General features: G+C 53.8%; 8 protein-coding genes across 8 annotated transcripts; 5 read left to right on the top strand and 3 right to left on the bottom strand.

The window, feature by feature from the left end:
• Positions 1–413: 413 nt before the first annotated feature.
• On the top strand, positions 414–1,103 carry J4E78_004450 (uncharacterized protein; the record flags this gene model as incomplete). Its single annotated transcript, XM_049365079.1, has 1 exon — positions 414–1,103. The coding sequence occupies one exon, from the start codon at positions 414–416 to the stop codon at positions 1,101–1,103; it is 690 nt and encodes a 229-aa protein (XP_049222880.1).
• A 1,598-nt stretch (positions 1,104–2,701) lies between these two features.
• Positions 2,702–4,126, bottom strand: J4E78_004451 (uncharacterized protein; the record flags this gene model as incomplete). Its single annotated transcript, XM_049365080.1, has 2 exons — positions 2,702–3,042; positions 3,103–4,126. The coding sequence occupies 2 exons, from the start codon at positions 4,124–4,126 to the stop codon at positions 2,702–2,704; spliced, it is 1,365 nt and encodes a 454-aa protein (XP_049222881.1).
• Positions 4,127–5,543: 1,417 nt separating this feature from the next.
• J4E78_004452 (uncharacterized protein) lies at positions 5,544–6,944 on the top strand (the record flags this gene model as incomplete). The annotated part of the gene is made up of 2 exons (XM_049365081.1): positions 5,544–5,616; positions 5,668–6,944. The coding sequence occupies 2 exons, from the start codon at positions 5,544–5,546 to the stop codon at positions 6,942–6,944; spliced, it is 1,350 nt and encodes a 449-aa protein (XP_049222882.1).
• Positions 6,945–8,945: 2,001 nt separating this feature from the next.
• J4E78_004453 (uncharacterized protein) lies at positions 8,946–10,149 on the bottom strand (the record flags this gene model as incomplete). The annotated part of the gene is made up of 3 exons (XM_049365082.1): positions 8,946–9,367; positions 9,417–10,091; positions 10,146–10,149. 3 exons carry the CDS (start codon positions 10,147–10,149, stop codon positions 8,946–8,948), a joined length of 1,101 nt encoding a protein of 366 aa, XP_049222883.1.
• A 4,618-nt stretch (positions 10,150–14,767) lies between these two features.
• J4E78_004454 (uncharacterized protein) lies at positions 14,768–16,141 on the top strand (the record flags this gene model as incomplete). The annotated part of the gene is made up of 2 exons (XM_049365083.1): positions 14,768–14,881; positions 14,933–16,141. 2 exons carry the CDS (start codon positions 14,768–14,770, stop codon positions 16,139–16,141), a joined length of 1,323 nt encoding a protein of 440 aa, XP_049222884.1.
• Positions 16,142–16,657: 516 nt separating this feature from the next.
• On the bottom strand, positions 16,658–18,472 carry J4E78_004455 (uncharacterized protein; the record flags this gene model as incomplete). The annotated part of the gene is made up of 3 exons (XM_049365084.1): positions 16,658–17,131; positions 17,223–17,981; positions 18,164–18,472. 3 exons carry the CDS (start codon positions 18,470–18,472, stop codon positions 16,658–16,660), a joined length of 1,542 nt encoding a protein of 513 aa, XP_049222885.1.
• Positions 18,473–19,859: 1,387 nt separating this feature from the next.
• Positions 19,860–20,975, top strand: J4E78_004456 (uncharacterized protein; the record flags this gene model as incomplete). The annotated part of the gene is made up of 1 exon (XM_049365085.1): positions 19,860–20,975. One exon carries the CDS (start codon positions 19,860–19,862, stop codon positions 20,973–20,975), a length of 1,116 nt encoding a protein of 371 aa, XP_049222886.1.
• Positions 20,976–21,381: 406 nt separating this feature from the next.
• J4E78_004457 (uncharacterized protein) lies at positions 21,382–22,029 on the top strand (the record flags this gene model as incomplete). Its single annotated transcript, XM_049365086.1, has 2 exons — positions 21,382–21,521; positions 21,603–22,029. The coding sequence occupies 2 exons, from the start codon at positions 21,382–21,384 to the stop codon at positions 22,027–22,029; spliced, it is 567 nt and encodes a 188-aa protein (XP_049222887.1).
• Positions 22,030–22,654: the final 625 nt, after the last annotated feature.

Here is a 22,654-nt window from a genome sequence, read left to right on the forward strand (position 1 = left end):
ACGTCGACCTTGGCGCTGGCGTAAAGGACAGACCTGCGGGCTCCAACGTTCCTTCCTCCAACATCCCACTCTGATTCAGCAGCTGCAACCACCACCACCCGCAACCACATCAAATCTGCTCCAAATCTCTCAAAAGTTGTTGCAAAAGCATCAGAAAGTCTTAATAAGTCACTTATACCACTCCATTCTCCTCCCCAGTATCATCGTCGCGGCTTGCCTCGCGTTGTTTACTGTTCTCCACCACCACAACATTTGGAAGCTGCAACCCTCTTCCACCACCCCCACACCCGAGCCTCTCAAGATCAATATCAGATCTTTGAAAGTCTCAGCAGCTCTTCTCTGCTAGCTGGTACTCTCCGGCACTTCACAATAACATCACCGCCGCCGACGCGTCACACATCACACAACACGCGATGAACAACATCAAAGACGGCATCACAGCTGAGGCGAAAGCCAACATGCTAGCCAACCTCCAGATCGAGCTCGACTCGCGCAAAGAGAAGCTACGAGCGCAGTGCGACGCGCAGTGTGCCAGCATGCAGTCGCGTCTCGAGCGTCGCGTCAACCGCATCCCGACCGTGACGCGCCAAACCACGCTACTAGACCTCCTCAAGGCATCCGCGCCTGCACAACCAGTCGCGACCGCGACCGCGCCAGCACCAATCAAGACTGCGCCACCCAAGAAGACATCAGCGCCAGCGCCAGCACCTGCCTCCCGCAAGACACGCGCGGCTCCCACAAACTCTATCCCAACAAGCTCCTCAGCGCCCGCGACTTCCTCCCCAGATACCAGGCGTGCAAAGCCTGCCGCCAAGGCCAAGCCCACACCGACATACGCTCAGCCAACAAAGACCACACGCGCCAAGAAGCGCAGCAGCGACGAATTGTCTGGCGAGGACAAGGAAAATGCAGACCTACCCATACCAAAGAAGCGCACTAGGGCACCTACACAGAAATCTGCGCCTGCTGCTGCTGCCCCAACTACGCGCGCAACCCGCGCTGCTTCCCGCACAAAGACAACCACTTCGTCTCATGTGCTGTCACCAAAGACCAACACGGCCAACGTCAGGAAGCCAGCTGCTCGTAGCGCCCGCCCCAGGTAGCGCCCATAGACGGAAACGACTACTCAGCATTTTTTCGGCGTTAGATACCCCATTCGTTTTCAGGCGGCGTTAGATGAGATGGTATGATTTTGTTTTGATTGGAGGAAGTTGGTCGTTTTGGTTGTTGTTCCCCTCCACCCTGGCTTGACGGCCCCTTGAGTTCCAGCCGCCCGAAAGGGCAGGCTCTCAGGGGCTGAAGATAGCCGGGTGGGGGCATACATTGTAGGAATGTCTTGTTTTTTTGTAAATGTTTTTTGGAATTGGTCGTTTTTGTAGTTTTGTATGGCAAAGAGCTTCACGTAGCCTAGGAATGATGAGTTATGATCTTGATTCTGCACCCAGAAAAATCTGCGTTGAAGAATACGTTACGTTGGGGACCACCTAGTTGATGGAGTTTAATACAGTGTATGCGGCAAACCTACTGCAACGCTGTCGTCGCTTGGTGCTGCCTGATGTATACTTGACCTTGGATCCTAAGCATTCGGCGATATATACCACGATGTATGCGGTAACCCAACGTGGATATTTGTATCTATTGGTACTGCCAGGAGTATACATCAACTTGGACGCTATCTAGTTCTTCAAGTTCAACACAATGTATGCGGCAATCCCAACTAGCTACTGCCGTTGATCGGGGCTACCAGAAGTATACTTGACCTTGGACACCATGCATTCGCCGATATATAACACTGTGTATGCGGCAACTTGACGTTGATAATAGCGTCTGCCAGTGCTGCAGGGAGCATACATTGTCCTAGATACCCTCTATTTGTTGACTTTGAATACTATGTATGCGGTAGTCCGATGTGGATACTGCCGTTAATCGGGGCTGCCAGACGTATACATTGCTCTGGAAACCGCTCAATTGTTGAGAGTGAAGAGGACGTATGCTGCAACCCAGCGGCTATGCCTTTCTCCATTGGTACTGCCAGATGTATACATCAGCTTCGATACTGCGTACTTGTCCATGTTTGATACCGTGTATGCGGTAACATGATTTGGGTTCTAGCATGCACCGATGTTGTTCGCAAGAATTGTATAGGGAAAGGCGTGTATCACTTCGTAGATTTAAGCATACATCACCCTGGATACCTCCTACTTGCCAAGATTCAGTACTGTGTAAGCAGCAACGCTGCACGTATTCTGGTATCGACTAATGCCACTGACATGAAACGTATAAAGAAGCCGCATTGCTATACTCCGGGTTGAGATATACATTGTCCTGGAGCTTACCCACTTGTTGGGCATCAATATCATGTATGCAGCAACACTGCATGGATTTCGCCATCTATCAGTGCCATTTGTAAGATGTATTGAGGAAGCCCTGGATGTTTTTTTCTGGGTGAAGCATACATGATCTTCATTGCCGTTCACTTTGTGAGAACAAATACAGTGTATGCAGCAACGGCGCCTGAGTTTTGTCATCCTCAGAGCGTACCCCATGGACCAGAACCTACCGTGAAGGATACACGTTGAGCATCCTGTCCAACTTATATCACAGATCATCATGTATACGGCTGGAGTATATGTGGATTGATAGGTACATTTCATAATGACTCGTCTTCACATAGGTATCAAAGCCCCGTCCAGGTCCACCCTTAATCCCACTTCATAACCGCCTCCTCAACAATCGGCCTAATAACCTTCCTACCCGCACTACTCTTGTGCGTCCACACCATCTGCCTAGGCGCCAACTGATCCGCACGGTGCCACGGCTGGAAATCAATTCCCTCCTCGTTATTCTCCAACGCCTCCTTGACGGTCTTGAAGAGCGAGTCGGCTTGGTCCTGGTCGATGCGGACGTCGTCGCGGACGGTGAGGACAACTTCGCGGATCTTCTCCTTCTCGCCGTCTTTGTAGTGCTTCTTGTACTTGTTGAGTGTGATGGAGATGTCGACGCCGGCTTCGGCGGTCCAGGCGGCATGGACGGCGAACCAGTCTGGGGTGAGTTAGTTGGATTGTACTTTAAGAATGGGTTTAGAAGGGAGTCAAGACTTACCAAAGAGTTCCGCAAAGTCGGTCTTCAAAATCTGCTCATCCATGGAGTATGGAATCGAGGCGAAGCCAATGCTCACGGTAGGAGTGCGCGGGGAGGGGGTATCAATGATGTCGCCCTTCCAGTCTCGGCGCAACAGGTCGCGCAGACCAAGGTTGTCAATATCCTTTTGTGCCTTGCTGAGCTCGTCGTCGAGATCCTCCATGACGTCTTCGAGGCTGTCCTTCTTCCAGTTGCTGCGTGCGAGGACGCGCTTGGAGACTTCGATGTCGGTCTTGGTCGTCTTCTTGCCTGACAGGCCGCCAGAGTCGATGGCAATGGCGCTGAGGACTAGCTCGAGCAGTTCATGCGGCATGTGGTATTCTTCGTCTAATTTCTCGAGCTCATCGAGCATCTGGCGGGCGACAAGTGTAGTGCAGCTTGCTGCTACTTCGAAGACACGGGGTTCAGCGTCGGGAGCAGTGCCGCGGTCTTTGTGGTGGTCAAAGATGCTGAGGATCTTTGCCTCGTTCCACTTTCGTAGAGGGCTGCCATGGTCGACCAGGACGATGCCCTTAAGCTTCTTACCCAGAGTCTCGGGGTCCTCAGGTAGCTCATCCAGCGTCAACAAGTCCTCATGGCCAGGCGTCATTTGCGAATTGTCGAGGGCCAACCTGTTCTCCGGTCGCAGATCAAGTGCATGTGACGGTGTCTGAAGGAGTGCAATGGCTTTCATAGGCTTGTCGGTGTGTTCGGTGGAGTGTTCAAGATGGTAGGCCCAAGTGAGCGCCGCGGTCATGGAGTCCATATCACCGCCTTCATTGCCCATTACCATGGTCCACTCATCCTCCCTACCGGCCTGCCAGTCTACCAGGAACTCCTTCTTTGTGGCACGACTCCACTCGCTGAAGTGGCCTACACCAAGTGGTTTGGCGAGATGCTTCGTCGACGCGTCGAGTATAGCTTGTTGCGGCGCGCTGCGCTGTGGCATAGCAGCGACGCGGCTGGCTGCCAGAAAGGCTGGAACAAGGGCGCGTGCCGCTTTCATTTTGGAGAGATGAATGCGATAAGGATGCTATAGGTATAGATTATTGTGGATGTCGGAAGGCATCATGGCTCAGGTACGGATGCGTAGCTGGGATCCACAGCTACGTCAACGCTGGCCTAGGCGCGACCAGCTGGGCCGTGTTTCAGCCCTGTGGCTGTGAGTCCAGACGCTGCTCCCCCAAACCGGCCTGCAAGCGACATTTGACATTTGTTGAGGTCGACCAGGGTGGCATAACAATAATGCATGTCTTGAAAGCCCACTGTTTCTGCGCACAACTGGCAGAGTCTGCGCAATGCGACTAATTGCTTCTTGGTGGCTCCTCTGCAGAGAATGTGGCTGCAGCGACAGCGACGTGCAGGGCTCATATGATCAAGCATTGGGCGTCAGCCATGCTTAGTCCATCCTTCTCATGCAGGCGTCAGCAACCCCAGATATCTCTGCAGTTGAAGAAATATGAGGTATGACGTCAGAGCTGATTGCTGGAGGGATGGCATGCAGCCACTCGGATCCTCAACGAAGCCGCCCTAGCCGAAGCACTACCACGCGGCTGGTTGACAACCCGCGCGTGCAAGGAAAGCTTGACTGTGTTTTCCAAGACCCCTCTCACGCTCCTATTCCTCAAACCCGTTATTATCGCCGTGCCAACGCGCCGCTTTCCTATCACGGCGCGCTCCTAACCTTGTTCTCACGACGGATTGCGGAGACACGCTGCTGACTGAACAATGAACTAATTGCGTCGGTCGCGGCCGGATCGCTCGCTGCACGCTTAGCAAGACACTACTTGACCCCAACGCCGCACTCTCGCCCAAACTGCTTCCCTTCCTGGGGCACTCTCGTCGCAACCGCTGCAGTTATGGATCAAGGCCCACACGAGCAGGGACGACCGTTGGCGTCGTCGTCAACTTCGACCACCACTACCTCTGGCCCCTACACTACCACCACCACGACATCCACCGCACCCGGACAACAGGGAACGAGCGTGCACCATTTTGGGCCACAGTCGACCACTATCACACACCCTGCCGTCACCACAACGACCCACATACCGTCCACTCAACCCTCCCAACCACACGCGCCTACCTCGAATCCTATCCAGCGCCTGCGCAGTTCGTCGATTCGTATAAGAAGACCTTCACATCAGCCAAGCGTAAATACTCCCCAACCCACACCTGACCCAGCGCCAGTACCGGGATCCGACAGCACATGGCAAGCCGGCCGAAGACGAAGTAGTTCTGAACCGCGCCCACCTCCAGCCGCCATGGTCGCCGACGATAGCCTGAGGCGTCAATTAACGGGCCCCCATCTACAGCCGCTATATGAAGATGGCACGGCGACAGCAAACCCTGCTATCGGTAATGGTCCGCCGACCGCAAACAATGCACGAAGAGGGATGACTCGCCAGTCCTCCGCTTTCCACATGCGGCGGCATCAGAAGGACCCAAACCAGAACATGATGGGCAACAATGTTGTCGATGTGCTTGATGTCATCGGTCAGTAACCCCAGAGTATGCTACATTGGGGTATCAGCTAACAGAGTCTAGACCCCGAGATATCTGCCCTCACTACACTGAATAACGTTCAGAACTCGCTGTTCTTGCCCAATCTACCCTGGCTCTACAACCGCCAGCCCACATACGATCTTGGGCAGACGACATCAGACTCCTCGGACGAAGAGATGGGCACGGCTAGAGGGGCCAGACGCGAGGAAGACCAACTCCCTGAGATGACACAACAAGGCGAAGTAGAACAAGCCGCGCGCGGAGGCCGCGGAGAATTGCGAAGAAACAACACTATCGACTCGAATCTTTCGACTCTGGAGGAAGGTGCTGGCCATCACTACGCCGTACTGCCACATGGTGCTTCATTGACAGGATGGACCGACGAGGAGAAGGAAGCTCTGGACGACCACGTACGGCATCTTCTCCACTCTCGACGCGCAAGATTCAAGCGGAGTATGAAGGGGTTCGGACGTTATGTTCGTAACCCCCTTGGATTCCTCGTCACTCTGTACTTCTTCCTTATCACCTTCTGGGGAGCAGCATGGGTGCTCTTCCTCATTGGCTGGATTTACGTTGGTGATCGCCAGGCATACTTCGTCGAGATTGCTGACCAGGTCCTTACTGCCTTGTTCTGTGTTGTTGGAATCACCATGTTCCCCTTCCGCATCGTCGACACATACCACATGGCTTTTGTCGCTTACTACGCGCACAAGACCTGGCGGCTACGTAAAGAACGAGGACTACAAGAGTTGAAAGATCACAACGAACTACCGACCATGCCGCGATCCAACGCTTGGGAAACAGACGAAGCAGAACAAGAAGGCGTAGAGGCCCCCGTCCTCACTGCCGAAGAGCAGAAGAAACTCGAGCACCACCAAAGCAAGCTGGAGAAGTCACATACCTTCTACCGGCCCCACGAGACATACACCCACCACGCCTTTTCCATCCGCCTCCTCATCACCATCATCGTCCTTCTCGACTTCCACTCCATGTTCCAGTGCGCACTGGGAGGTACCACCTGGGGTATCTACTACAAAGACCGCCCTAAGGAAGTCACCGCCATCATCCTAAGTTGCAGTCTAACATGCAACATCACCGCGGGCATCATCATCGGCCGCGGCGACAAGCGCAGTCGCAAGAAGCTCGTCGTTGAACAAATCCTCCGTCAAGAAATGACCGAAGAGGCGCTCAAGAAACTACGAAAAGAACGTGGTATCAAGGCCAAGGGCCTTATGACGAAGAAGCAGAAGAAACAGGTGCAAAAGGAAACGATTGGTGAACCCAAGAACCCGTTGGATACTATCTTGCATCGTGGGTAGTGTAATGTTTTCATCTCTTTCTCCTTTGAAGAGATTTCTTCTATGATGATGGTTAGATTGTATATTTTAATTATACCCTTCCGGCGTCTTGCGATCGCCATTTTTCGCTTCGCATTTAATTCGGCATCTACTAGTTAACGTCATGATGTGAACTGTCCTATCGAGCTTTCCGTGCTGTGATCCTCGCCTTTATATTACTCTAATCAGTCTAGTGACTACAGCATGCTCCCCAGACAAACTATGTATATGGATCACATCACCATTCCAAGTCAAGCCAATATGACTCTATCTCGGACCTAAACAATTCTCCTAGAAAACACCGTGACCCGTAGATCAACACCGATCACCACAAGCAGACGAATATACACAGCAAGTCCCCATCTCCCCACCCCAAACTTACCACCCCACCGTCACCAGCCACACCAGGTCTACGGAAAACTCACTTTCCCTTTTGCCCTAGCCGTCGCGCACACTGCCACTTCAGGGCTTCGGCATTCCCTACCGACCGCGCACTAACATGATTCAGTCTAGTCGCAAACTGTAATTTACCTCGCGGCTACCTGACACATATGCACTCCAGCACCCTTTTGCCTATCCTGTAGCTACAAGTCATGTCAAAGTGTCAAGTCATGTCCAAAGAGGTACTCCACATGGCGGAACTGCAACTCCACATCCCGAAACCCACGTGCTGCGGCGCAGTTATGAACCTCGTGTCGAACGAAGTGCACTCCACCTGCTCCTTCCATCGAATGCCAACCCCCCGCCAATGTCAAACTCACCGAGAAACCAAGCAACCAAGAGAACTACCACGCCGTGCCACGCCACCACGCGCAAACATTGCAAGTCGCAGAATATCTAGTGTATGAGTGTGGCTGTGGAGATGCAGACCTAAACTTTGTGGTAGTGAACAAACAAGCGAAAGCGAGGTTAGTCAAGCGTATGTTGAAGAACAGCATGGCGCGCAAAGATAAAGGGGATGATGGGGGATCGGGGAATATTGACGAGATACGAGTCATTAGTACAGCGGCAAACAGCCTTCCGTCGCCTGTCAGTCAGAACAACAGATCATCGAAACAACGACAGCACCATCACTGAAACTTAACTGCAGTATGTCAGGCAGCCATGCTTACACGTGTCGGCAAGATCCGGCAAGAGGCGAGCGTGACGACCCGGGGATTTGGAATCTCCAATATACTTGATCAACAACAGTACAAGTGCAGTGAGCGATAACGAGAGAGGGTGTGTGGGTATAGTTCGGTCGCGCAAACCTGCAGCGACGATCCATGTTAAAGAATTTGTGGTAGGTCCCCCGCTAATAGCTGACAATGCATGTTTGAGAAACATGGCCCTCCTTGGTTGCAGATACATGTCCACGTGTAGAACGATGGCGGGGACGGGGACCAAAGTCCCGGGTTACATGCAGTGATGAAGCCAAATCCGACTGAAAGACTGATTAATCGCTGGAGAATGACCCAAAGCCCAACCGTACGCCTGCTATGGCCGAAGATCCCACTCTTGGAGCCGACATGAGGAACCCGATTCACCGATTTAGTGATTCATGACATATACTTTTTTTCCCGACCTTTCTCCGAGAAGCTTTCCTTGCCCTCTCACTCCAAAGGTGTAAGCCGCCCCATATAACGCCGTCCTACGATCCGGTAGGTGAACAAAGGAAAGACCCTCTAGGGGTGTCGAGTATGCCGATGATGTCGCATAGGATCGTGTCATAATACATTCGATGCTGAAAGGTCGTGAAACAAAGCCGGTAAATAATTGAACCCGTTGTTGGTGGGACAGCTAGTCCTAGGTCCGAACAGAGTCGGCTAAACCGTGTACCCGTCCGTTGGTGTAGAAGTAATAAACAGAAAACGCTGAAATGAAGCCTCACGATGTAAGGCGGAAAACAGACCCAGAAATACAGTCCAGTGAAGGTCAAGACTCGAGTGGCTTGAGCAGCCGCGTTGCTCATGCAAGACGACAGTGATGTGAAGAAGGGTTGCTTCAACGGTGAGGGTGCTCGTAGGGCCGCATACCGCCAAACTCGACACCTTGCATCGGTCCCTGCATAGAGCCTCCATGCGGCGGTGGTCCCCACTGAGCCTGCGATGGTGGTGGCTGTTGCGAGAGCCCTTGCTGTTGCTGTTGCTGCTGCTGCTGCTGTTGCTGTAACGGTGGAAGGACGTTGGTCCCGGACGCAGGAGTTGCGGGTTGTCCTTGTGCGAACTGGCCTGTCATACTTCCGTAGACATGAGAGTTGGATGGATCGACGCGACGGAGAGCGTTCCACACGGCGTTCAATTCTGCTCGGAGGAGCTCGTTCTCCTCCTGGGCCCGACGACAGTATTCTGCATCAGGTCGCAAGCGGCTGATCTCTTCGCGAGCGCTTTGATGTGCGCGGGTCAGGCTGGTGACGTATTCAATAGCTAAAGACACGTCAGTCAAACGTATATAGCGATTCATGAGTGAACTTACCCTTGGTGAGAATCTCCCACTTGGATGACTTGCTGCCTGGGCTGTTGGGAAGGATGCCATTGAGATCGTCGAACAGGTTCTTCATCTCACTACGACGCTTCCTCTCTGCCATCTTGTGGCTGACGCGAAGCTCAGGGGTCCTGCTATAACTTCCACTCCCAGGCGCAAGCGGGTTGGTGGGATCAACATTCTGCAGGCTAGTCACGCTGCGATGTTGCATGGAGTGATGATGAGTGCTAGGGATGTCTGAACTAGTCAGTACGTCTGATGAAGGATGAGAGTAGGGAGGCGTGCCATCATTCAGTCGTTGTTGACCGGGTGGTAGCTTGGAGTCTGTGGTGAAGATGCTGCTGTTGACCGACGTCGCGAAGCTGCCTTGACGCGAAGGGGCGTTGGATCGGTCTACGCTAGACTCGCCGCTGCTAGACGTCCTCTTCTCTTCGTGGTCGTAATCATCTGCGGGAAACGCCCAAGCAAAACCCTTAGTTGGAGCCGCCGCCATGGGGTCCGGCATGCCAGACACGCTCCTGGGGTTGGGATTAATGACCGGAGCGCGTCGAGGGGGATGGTTGGCACGCGGAGCAGCACGATTAGGTGACAGAGGAGAAGTGCCGTTAGGGCGCGAATCAGGATTTGTGATGCCGCGTTGCTGCTGGAGGTTCGAGACAAGCGAGACTCGGGACGCATTTTGGCTCTCGTATGGTGACTGCGGGTGAATGGATAGATGACCCATGGTAGCGTTCATCCGACTGTCTACGCTGCTGCGTCGAGAGTCGAAATGAGAGCCGGCATCGATACTGAGCCGGCTGTCGAAACCTTGGTTGAGCGGAGGTAGAACACCATGCTACTGCTATGTTAGACGAGTTTATAGGCGATCATGAAATGCGTACCTGAGACGACTGGGAGAGGCCAGATGGATACCTCGCCGATGATGGCGTCTCGGGTATCGAACTTCTTGATGGGGAATCATCGGAAGGGTTGAGTAGTGTTTGCACGTGTAGTCCCAAGGACTGGGACATAGTTGATGAATCTACAAAGCGTGTCAACAACGTGCAGATGATAGGTATCGTGAGAACTCACGTTTGCTTTGGGCAAGAGACCAATTGCCTGAGTCGCGAACCTCGCGTGCTTCTGAGTGCTGCCTGGGCTGTGCCGGGGTCGGCTCAGCCGTAGGTAGACGGTTGGTGAGTGAGGACAGTGGCGGCAGAGATTGCTGGCCCTGAGTGATGTTGTTTTGCATGTTGTTCTGCGACATGTTTGCGTGCGGCGTCGTGCGCTGAGAAACAGAGTTCATGGATATGGAGGCGGCGCACGAGGTACCTTATAAAATAGTCGTGCGTGCCCGCCGTTAGTGGTAGCGAGAGGGCTTTGGGCTCGTGATGATGTCCACACTCGAACGGGTGAGATAGTGGAGCCAGTGAGGCGCGGAATAATGACGTTTGCCAGAGCAAGTGGTTTTGGTCACTTTCGGCAATCGTAGATGGGCCAGGTGGGAAAGATGGAGAAGTAAGAGTAAAAGAGGGCCGAGTCCCGGGAAGGAAAGCTTGGGTAAGGGTAGTGGCCGGGGCGTGGAGTGGAAGAGGATGCAGGGCGTGGTAAGGGTAACGGGCAGCGAGGCCGCACGGGATATGGTTCGTTCCTCCCTGAAAGTAAAGATGGCAGTTGGGTTGAAGTGGGGCACGACGAATGGAGCGCCAAGACCGTCCCAACTCTAATGGCAAGCGCAAGGTAACGATCCACGCCGATTACCGCGAGAAGGGCAGGAGCGATGGCCGTGTCTTGCAGGAGTGGCAGCTGCGAGGGTGCCCGGCGTCAATGACTTCTTTTGGCGGTACGAGTCGAGACAAAAGCAAACAAGGTTCCTGGCAAAAACTCCACGAGAGCTAGAGATGCGGCTGCCGTGCTCTCCCTAGTCGGCGGACGCTGCAGCAGGGACAATACAAAGGTGCCTTTGCCCAGGCTAGATGGGACACGGCGTCCAGAGGGCGGGATCTGGAATTGACACGATGGAGGCGCCCTAAAAGACGAGTGCACGACGTGGGCGTCGAGCGAGGCGTCGTGGTGAGAATTGGCCAGCTGGGGCGGCTCTGGGGCGTGGTGGGTCGAGATGGTACCAGTTGACACGGCGACGAGGACAAAGTCGAGAGACTCTGGTTTGCGCGCGTGGGGAAGGAGAGCAGCAGTCAGCAGACTACCGGGTCGAGTACATGTCCTGGGGCGGAGGGCAGCAAGGAGCACAACAAAGCAGCGGGCAGCCGGCGGTCTAGCCGTAGGGACGTCGTACGACGTTGGGAAGGGACCTCTGGAAAGTGGAGGAGGTGCGGCGCAACAGAAAGCTAGAGGCGACGGTTGAGTCTTGACGAGTCGCAAGGGCAGCCAGGGAGCCAGCCAATTAATGGATATGGCGGTGCCCAGAGGTGAGCCGGCCGCACGTGGGAAATCGTTCAATCGAGGCCTCGTGTATCTTAAGCTGCCCGTCTAGCGGCGGCTAGCTGCACTTAATATGGGCTCCCTGCCTCCGCGCGCGAACTGGTGCACTTGTCATATGGCGGTGCCCATGACAGCAATTCCCTCTGCCACCACCGACCCGCGAGGGGCCACTCCGCCCGGCTGTGGCAGCCAGAGGTTCGTTCCGCTCCAGCGTGCAGAGCAGACGCATGCGCAGGCACGGCATCCTGAGCCCCGCGAGCAGCAGACACGGGCGGCGAGCATGGCAGGGCCTTGTAGTTTGTCGTCACTTTAGCCAAACCCGTGTTGCTATCCCGCCGCCCGCTGTACCGCCACGAGGTCACTAGCCCTCCACGCCTGCTACCCAACCGGCCAAAGCGCCGAGCAAAAGCAAATTCTGCGACGCTGTCCTCCTGCGCCGATCCCTCATGGCCGCCTGCAGCGCGCGCATCCTTCTGTAGCCTGCATTCGCTGCCGGCATGCAGTAGTCGCCTTAGCCCGTGCCCATGCCAAACAACATGGCCATACTTGGCCGGCTAGCGCTGTGCGAGACCACGGTACAGAACGACTACTGAACATATCCACACTTCGCGTCTCCGGGGCCACCGACACTGCCCCCATCGTCGCTTTGTTCCGATGGATGCACTGATGCACTGAGCTTCACAAGTCTGCAGGGCACGGCGCTCCCGAACCCTGCTTCCCGCATGGCAATCATCCCGCTCCATTAACCAGTCCTCCTGGCCCGACTTCTGCCAGAACTCCCGCCGCCCATAGCCTCTTTTGCCCTGCCAATTATCCTCCGCGGTCACACAGGCGCTGTGCCTCCTCTGTACCCTTGGTAATAAACCCACCCCTTGCTCCTGTCCACTTTTACTCCATCGCTCTTTGGTCGACAGGGCAGATCGTCTGTGACCGTTACGTTCATCCCTACTTCTGCTTCTTGGAACCTGCAATGCACATGATGCTGAACCCTTGGAACCCGCATCCATCGACCAGGTTACACGGGACACCATGTGAGCATCGACGTCGCTGCCATCTCGGACAACCAGCCTCTGTACAGCAATCTTCCATCGATTATTGTTGAACTGTGAGTTCCATGTTCTTTGTAGCCGCCATTGGAAGCCCTGAACCATATCAGCGACTCAACTCGTCACAGTAATGACCAACATCACTCATGTCTCTACGATCACCCACCACGACCGCGGTGTTGTCTCAGACAAAGGATCACACGATCGGCTAACCTACTTGGAATGTATCTGCCTAGAACGACTATGACCATTGAAACTGGACTGCAGACGGCAACTGCTGCCGAAACATGTCCATCTTTACGCATCCTTTGGATCAGTATCACGTAGTCGGTCCAAGCCGGTCAAGCTACTCTACACCACATGGCGATATCGCCGCCTCCTCGCACTGTACTCGGTCTGGCGGTGCTACCACACGCAGACCCGACGACCAGGTTCACAACGTAACGGTCTTGTGTCAGGTGCCAATGCATGTTTGGTCCTCCAGTGCTCTGATTGAGCAACGGTGGCTGAGGAGCCAACTCCGGATCCCACATGAATCCACGGTCAAGCCAACCGTAATTCAAGTTTGCAGAACTTACCATTCACCACGTTGAGGGCCGTCGGCCTGTGAGCTCAACAACATGGGTGTTCGTTTGTTTCTATGGTTCAACTCTGCATCGAAAGATCTGGAAGGCTTAGCTATGGTCACAGCATTGCTAGGCTGTAAGAGATATAAGGCTTACATGCTGTTGTGTCTGCAGCTTGTATGGCACGCTTTTGGGGCAGTGCCCGGGCGATGGTTTCCATGTTGCTGTGAACGTGGACCATACCAGGAACGAACGGTTTCTTGTGCTCTCAAAGGACATACATGATTCAGGTTTTGTGTCTGTCAATGTCGTTGTTCGATCCAAGCCACCGATGGACATGCATCATCGAACGCGCGTGCCTCTAGGTTGCACAGGCGCGACACGTTATCAGCACGCCAGCTACCTCCAAAAGCAGGCTTGAAGGACAGATGTTGTACTCGGACGCGTCAACCTGCCAGCAGTTGGTATCCGTTGGTAAGTGGAACTGTTGGGGCGCGGACCGTAACACAATGCAGGACTACCCCAGGTGGGTCGTTACGCGCTCAAAGTCTATCGGCAGACAAGACCAGTCGGTAAGGCTCCCGTGCCTCCCTTGCAGTACATCATTAGACGGACATTGCAGTGACATGCTCCGATGATCTGAGGCTTGGTGACATTCCGGCTGCAAGGCCCCTGAAGCTCGGCAGCACAGCAGCGGTCGCGTACCTGAAGGCAATATTGTTGTAATTGCCGGATCCGAACGGCGCTGCAACGGTTACTCGTAGATTGCAGTTACACTGAAAGCTCATCTCGGTCATGACTACCGGAGCAGTATGGTTGTTGAACGGAGGTTTACCTCGAAGTAGTGCAACTACCAGCGCAAGCATTTCGCCTCGGTACCAACCGAAGCCTAAGATGACTGTACCTCGATCGATTTGGGTGGCATTGGGTAGCAAAAATGCCTCAGGCACGATTACCGTACGATGTTGGCACGAGATGAGTAAACCTCGAAGACTCTACACAGTACCCAAGGTATTTCTACGTGCCTGGCCTCGCGATTTGCTGCCAACCCGACAGTACGGATACGCTACGAAGATGACGGTCATTACAGACAGGAATCGGCCCGTTCATCCATGGGACATGTCAAGCGCCTGCCTGATCCAGGTGCTAGCTGCGCCGCGGCCTCGCCACAAGACAGGGATGGGCAATTGCGGGCGGGGATGCGAAGCGACCACCACAATCACGTGAAGATCGTCACGATGCAGATAGCGCTGCGGGGCAAAGCTTGGTTCGCAACACGAAAAGCACGCGTGAATTGTGAGCAGGCACCATGGACGCCACCGCATCCGCCGTGCCTGTTGATGCCGAGCATGTTGAACGTGAGGACGCCGTGCCATCGCATGTTTTCCCCTTCCTCAGGCTTCCACGAGAGCTGCGGGATCAAGTACACATCTCTGCCGCCACTCCGTTGGATCTTAGGCTGACGGCAATATAGACATATGACTACACTTTCGCTGCGCAAGAGTTCAGCGTTGACCGGGCCATTGAGCGTCGTCACCTGAAATATTTCAAACCCAGCGCTGCTGCCATCCTCCTCATAACCCGCCACCAATACTTCCTCCTCAACCGTCAAGTCGCCCGTGAAGCCCTCGAGATCCTGTTCAAAAATCACACCGTCTACCTCAGCTGCGGACCATTTGTTCTCAAAGCGCTGCTAGAAAAGATCGAAGAACCCAATGGACCCGGCAGACAATGGCTGAAATGGCTAAAGAAGATAGAGCTGGACTGGGAAAACCTGCCCAACCTGCAACGCTACCCACCTGACCGCGAAGAAGGAAGGGACGTGTGGCACTGGGAGCATGACCAAGAGGAAGTCGATGTCGACTACATACGAGGCGCCTACTACAGCGGCCACTACGACGAATACGACCACGAAGGCGGATCCTACGACGACAACATATACGACGCCTCCAACGCATCGCTATACCCATCCTTCCGCCAGCCAGCCACCACACAACCCCCCAACGCAAACGACCCCTTCGGCTTCTCAAACCACTACCCCTTCGCCGACCCAACGCTCGACCCCGTCCGCGAAGCCTCCGCCGCAGACATAGCCACGAAACTCGACCTCCTCGTCTCCATGGAAGTTACACCCCTCTTCACATACCTCGCCTCGCCGACGTTCAACCTAAGCAGCATAACACTCCCTCTGCGATTTATATCCCGCGGCTCACACCAAAGCCGCAGCGTCTCGCGACCAGGCTTCGCTTTACCCCTTAAAATACGGTACTGGGTTCAAGTCTGCGTCCACGCCCTTCTCATGCTCACTTCTGCGCATGAGAGCGGTACGTCATCTTCGACGCCGTTACAAGAGGTGCGTGTCAAGTACGCGCCAGTTGATATCTGGGCGTCTATGGAACCAACAGACGACTTGCGACGTATTGTGGACTTGGGAGTCTGGTTCGATAACCCAGAGGAAGGACAGGAGGTCGAGAGGGAAGGGGAGGGCGAAGCGTTCCGCGCTGTGTGGGAGGGAATGCGAGCGAGGACTTCGTATGAAGAAAGGAAGAGGTTGGGAAGGAGATGGGGATTGAAGGCTGATATCACGTTTGATCCTTGGGATGGGGATATGGATAAAGGGAGGGTGGGGGATGAAGTTGAGATTGTTTTCACTAGGAATGAGGATACGGGTTCTATGTCTTGAGGGTAGCGAAATCGAAATGAGTACGATCAGCTCTCTCGGTCTGGACGGTTGGATGAAGACCAGACGAGTCCGCTACTCAACGGTGGAATGTACGATAGTCAGAACATTCGAGTTGTCGAGACAGTTACATACACTTGGCTCATAACGGTCACTTGATAAGATCAAAGTTTGACGACGACAATTCAGTGAAAAATCTCTTTATTCTTACATGCCTTGTCTGATATCAAAGGTGTGGTCACTATGCTACAGCATGAGCCCTCATGGCCAGTCGTCCACGCCAATGTCCATCCAACCTACTGCCATGCTGAATGCCCTTTACAAGCAGATTGACAAATGGAAAGGCAGATAGAAGCGGCGGTATGAGAAGATGACAAGAATACACAAGCCAACAACAACCTGATACACAAACGCAGCGCTGGAACACCGCTCCAGTATGTGCACTCCTCAAAACCTCAACAGCCGCTCGTCAGCAGGTACTGTAAACGACAGCCGTGGGTTGTGCGGTTGGGACGCCGCCTAAAAGTCCCAGAATGACTTGTCCGCACCCTTCCTACCACCCATGCCATCGCCCTCCGTCTTAATACCAGCACCATTGTTGTTCTCCTTCTTAACAGGGCTCTCCTCGAAGAGCGACCACGCAGCTTCTGTGCCCTTGCGCCCACCCATACCATTACCCGCGATGTTTATGCCGCGGTTCTCTGGTGAGTCAGCGTGCGTGCCCCAGTGTGTCTTCATGGAGTTGCGCGTCTGCGTCTTGGACTGCGTTACATCGTTCAGGGCGCGCCTTGCATCGCTGTTGTCGCCGCTGGTTTCGTCCGTCTTGTCCGTGACGTGGTCTTCGTAGAGGCCTTGGCCTTTGTTGCTGCGTCCGCCCTTAGTGGGTGCGGCTTTGCGCTGGCCCTCGGGTGTGCCTTCGTCGACGAAGTCGAAGTGGGCGTCTTGGTCGGGGCGCGCCTTGTGCACGATGGGGCGGCGGACGGGGGAGGTGTCCTGTGGTGGGTATATGTTAGCAGGGGTTCAGCTGGGTAGCAAGAGACAGAGATGTAGCAACCTCCGCCTCTGGCTGATAGTGTTCACCAACCTCATCGTCGCTCCAGCCAAAGTGACGAACGGCATTAGGAAGCGTCTTGGGCTTTGACTTGTTCGGGGTGGCGAAGTCGTCAAAGTCCCAGTGGGCGTCGTTCCTGTTGCGGTTCTGGTCGTGCTTGGATGGTCGCGCAGTGTCTCGTACCTTGGGTGTCTCCTCGCCTTCGCCAAACGTGAAGTGGTCGTACTTCTTGGAGCTCGTCTTGATGCTCATCGGGGCGACTGGGTGCTCGTCTTCTTCCTCTTCAAACAATCGGTTGGCCTTGAAGTTCTTTCCGCTACCTGCTTTGGCTGGGATGCGCTGGGGCGAAGGAGACGGTGAGTCGCCCCCTGCGCCAGCGAACAGCTCAGAGTACTCGCGTGGAGGCGGCTTCGCAGACTGAGCCCGGGGCGCTGCCGGCCCAGAGCTGCGCGACTCCCGCTCCTCAGTGTCAACCTCGCGAGGCGCAAACAGGGCGAGCGATGCGTGCGGGTCGTTCATGGCATTGTTCGTTGATCCCCTCGAACGGGAGCTGATGGAGACTTCATCTGCGCCTCGTGAAGCTGAGGTTGAGGGCCGCGACGACGCGCTCGATTCGGTCTGTGCAGCTGCCGCGTTGGATGTGATGAGGCGGATCTGTTCGCTGCTGTCGCGGATGGGCCAGTTGCGAGAGCGCGCACCAATGACGTCGATCTGCTTGAGCAGAGAGCCCTGGTCCCAGTACTGGCGGATCTGTGTAATCTTGCCCGACTTGTCAAAGTGGACCATGTGCACCTGTCAGTGTCAGTAAACGCGTGGAGAAGGCGTGCACCCCATCAAAGACGAAACCGAACAGGTCTGCAGACTACATAGTGGTAGAATACGCAAAGTAGAAACCTGAGCGTCAATGTAGGCTTCAGATGTTCGGTTTCCTCTTTGAGTGAGGTGGGAGGACGTGGATTGAGTCAGGCACATACCATAGGGAACGTCACAGTTCGGTCGGTGACGAAATTGTCATCCAGGCCTGGCAGGTATGCGCCGCCACCGTTGACGAACTCGATAGTCGTTTCAACGTCGATACTCAGGCCATTGCCGCCCTCAATCGCGTTGAGCACTTTCTCCTTGGTCTTCTTCAGGAGCTTCTCCTGAACAGACAGGTGCTTGATGATGGCGGTCGCGTCGTTGATGCTGGTCGTGGTGGTGACATAGTGGAGCGAGGCATTGTCCGCCAGCGCGCCCGAAGAGGGCGTCGCCAGGAACCTGGTGTATGTGTCGCGGAGCGTCATGACGCCTTGTATAGTAGTAGCTGTTTAGCTAATTGCTGTTGTGCGTATGTATACCGGGGCGAGTGTGGTGGCGGGTCAAGTGGGGTGTGATGGCTGTGGTGATACAAATGTTGTGAGTAAACAATCGCGGCCGGACGCGCGTAAGATTATGTACCCAAAAGCGGTGGGGAAGGTGAAAGGGGAACCACAACATTGAGGGCAGCAGGCTCCCATATGGACCGCAAGAGCCCCCGGTCTCTCCATCGCAAGGTGTTGTTTATGCAGGGGTCCCGCGACGCCCCACCTCGATCAGCCACCAGAAGGGATAGCCGGACTGCGGAGATCAACGCGGAGAACAATGTCATGCAGCCTGCAGCTAACGGCTTCGCGGTGGGGATCTCGTTTGTTGTCGCACACCATCTTTTTCGATTTTCCTACTTTCGCAGCCATTGAATCATATAGATTGAACAGCGGAAGTTCACCCTTGTTTGCTTATTCGTGCCGCAATTACCGGCGTGTTTCAGGTCTGCTCTGGTGTGCCGTCCGTTATAGGACGCCTAGGAAATGGCTTCTCTTCATCCAGTCTCTCGCTGTTGCGCGCGTTGGCGACAAAAAATCACATCTATACCATTGTATACGGTGCTGGCCTTCAATAGCCAGGAGCACCTGAGATAAGGAAGGACCCGAACAAGTGTACTGCAGTCTACATTGACAGGAAAACGAACGCTGGCTGAATTCCAAGGCAATGTACATTTTAAGTTATTTTCTACTTCTCTTTCCCTCTTCAGAAGGCGCGTATTCCATTCTTCCTGTTAGTGGAGTGAGAGTTAACGTTTCGATCTCCTCGCCACTATCCACATGATGTTATTGGGCTTGCCATTTCTTTTTGTATGATCCACTCTACTGTTCTTTTCTTCTGCGTTATCAAAAGAGCAAGGACTGCTAGATGGCTGGCTGGAAAATGCAGGTAAAGTATACGGGCACGCAACGTGTTCGTTGAAACGCTGATATATGACCTTTGAGACTCGACGTGCAATCACAGCGCTGCCGAGGCGGCGTGCAATTGAGCGTGTATCCACTAAGTGTGAGTCTGAGGATTGCGATCTCTCTCATTTGATGAGGAGTACCTTTGCGTATGTGGTTGATGTATTGCGGGAGTCATGAGTGGCTCGTCTCGTTCTGCGTCATCGCAGTACCATAGATGGGATAGAAGGGAACCAGAATATCAAATCGCACACACTGCAGTGAGTTAACGGTTGACAAATATGTAACGCGCACCTTAGCGTCTTCTCTTTCTCTATACAACCCAGTCTGACATTCCTTGCTGACTCCTCTCCTCACCGGCCCCGACATCCAACTCAGAAGACGGATGACATACTGACCTACCCTCAAACACCTACAACTTAACATGGCCTCAACTGAGATGGACTATTTACACATCGGCATGGGGTATCGCGATCTAAACGACACAAGTGATCTTGTAAGGGAAAAGGAAGAAAAGCGCCTTCGCGAAGAACGGAACATAGATCAGGCGTTAGATACGTTTGAACTGTACGACGACGCTCTGGCGATAGTGCATATCAACGACGACACATACAGCTACACGTCAGCGTCACCTTCGCTCCAGCTTCTTGGCCTGACGGACGATGACAATGCACTCCAGTCCTTCTTTCGGCTGTTGCGATTGCACAAGTCAATCGAACAAGAAACTGCACCAAGGCCGGACATACGGCTGCTAGAGGACGGCATGCTGAACGTTACACCACAATCAGAAGAGGCTAAGACGATATACCAACTCAATGCCCAGTCCTCCAGGCTCCTAGCATTGACGGGCGAGATCCGCAATCAGATATTTGCCGAAGCCATGCGTGGCTTCAGCATCTTCATCAAATCGAGGCGTGTGGATTATGGAGAGTACACCAAGCAGGAATTGTCGCGGATCACGAACCGCATCAGACTGCTCAATTCTTCAGCCGGTACAGCTCTCCACGAGACACATTTGGAGGTAGGGCCCAAGGATTTCCTAGATGTAGCATCCTGGCACGGTTCAAAAGTCAGAATCACACGCACCAATCTACCAGGCGGTCTAAAAGAGGATAGTCCCTTTGTCGCGCTTCAGTCGACATGCCGGCAGATCTATACCGAAACTGCACTAGTTCCATTTTCTGGGATCAATCGGTTTTGGTACTATAACGACTTCGCTCTCACCGCTCTGAAAAACCGCATTACATCATCTCAAACTGGAGCCATCACCAAGCTCTTCTTTCATGTGAAGGCTATGGAATATTCAAGCAGGCCGAACGATATTGGAGACTTTGACTTGAAGCGTGTTCAGAATTTGAGTACGTTGACGGGGTTAAAGTACATTCACATCGCTGTTGTGGTAGGAACTTCTTCCAAGTCCTCGTTCCGTCCGTCGGAGATTGCGGCGCTCAAGCGGATAGAGGCTGGATTGGGTCCTAGGCTTCTGAAATTCGCGCCCAAGGATGTTGAGTTGGCGTTTGAGCTTCATCGTCTGGAGTAGTAGGATATGGTCAGGCGCACGCTAGCTTTTGTGTGACTGATGTGGCAAATATTAGTTGCTGAGACGTTCAGCTGCGGGTAGTTACAGCGTCGTTTGCGTTGTCACTATCGCGGCAGCCTTGAGTGGCTCCTTCTTCCCGAGGTCGTTGGCAATCGCAAAGTCTAAATTAGAGGGTTCGACTGGGCGAATTAGTTTAGTTTTGGTAGAATACCCTCGTTACCTACTCAACGACCCAAATTCGAGACTGGGTGAATCCCCGGTGAATGAGCGAGCAGTCGACTTACGGCTTAGCGCAATGGACCCTCAGTTCTTCTTTCCTATAGCGCTGGCTGTCCTAGCCAGTGATTCCATGCTCGGAATGCAACTTCCTAATTCCATCACTCTTAGCACCGACACATCGACCACGATGGCGGACGCGACGCGCGCAGCCGATGAGCACTCGGCAGCTCTGTCGTCGCATGAAGAGAACACAAATATAACTACGCGCAACGCTATCGAGTCCCCTCTTCTGCAACTTCCAGCCGAGATGCGAAATGAGATCTACAAGTGAATAGACCTTCTCTTGCATCGCTCAGAAAAATTACGAACATACACTAACCCTCTCATCTGTGCTAGATACGTGTTGAGCGGCCAGGTTCACGAGATCCTACTGCGACCCCTCCTACTGGAAAGTACCATTGGTCTACTACTCGTCTGCAAGCAGATCTCCGAAGAAGCTGCCATGCTACAGTACCCTTACTGCGTCTTTGCATTCGATCACGAGCTCGCCATGCGCTACTTTCTCTTACGATGCTCCCCCGCCCAACTTAAATTCATACGTACCATTCAGCTCAAACCTCGTAGGTGTGGTTTGCTGAAGCGTTCCTTCTGGAACTTTGGGAACAATGGAGGGTCAATACGGTTGGAGAAACTGGAAGGCTTGCAGACGGTGGTTATCGAGAAAGCGAGGGTTCCTTCACTGCTGAGTGCTATCGGCGAGCAACAGGATATTGGGATGCTGGCGGAGACGATGAAGCGCATGAAACCGGGTGTTACTGTCATAATCGAAGGATAAGTTGGGTTGAGCACACCAGAAATGTTCGCGGTTGTACAACAATGTTATCGAGCTGGAGGTATACACTACCTCAAGAAGGTATTTGCCTGTTCAGACTCAGTTGCATATACGAAGTAAGATGCGACACGTATGTAACCACTCTTAACGGTGCAATAACTTAAATGACATCAGGGTATGCATGCGGCATGCACAGCTTGCCTTGAGTTCGTATCGAACTTGTACTAGCGTCCCAGCGCCGGGTTGCGCAGACAAACTTCCTCATTGCTCTTGCTGTTTTGGGCCTCAACTCCACTCCTACGGGTCCAAGCTCTTCAGGGCTGTCTCTCACTTACCAACTACTTAGATCACAACACAACACAGCTTCACCCGCACGTCAGCAACAAAACTTCCCAGTACACCTGCCAAGATGGGGCGAAGGACAGCAGCCAACGCTGCGCGCGCTCACATGTATGCAGTCTACGAGAGTCAGTATGCGCAGGAAGTACATGAACTAATATTGAGATAGCACGGCGGCAAATCAGCGCAACTCTCCTCTCCTCCGTCTACCGGCCGAGCTTCGGAATCAAATCTACAACTACGCATTGGGCGGTCATGTTCTCGGGATAGGAATATATACAGAGCCGGT

Source organism: Alternaria triticimaculans (assembly GCF_023758025.1).
Source record: "Alternaria triticimaculans strain BMP 0046 chromosome Unknown scaffold_5, whole genome shotgun sequence".
Classification (NCBI taxonomy): domain Eukaryota; kingdom Fungi; phylum Ascomycota; class Dothideomycetes; order Pleosporales; family Pleosporaceae; genus Alternaria; species Alternaria triticimaculans.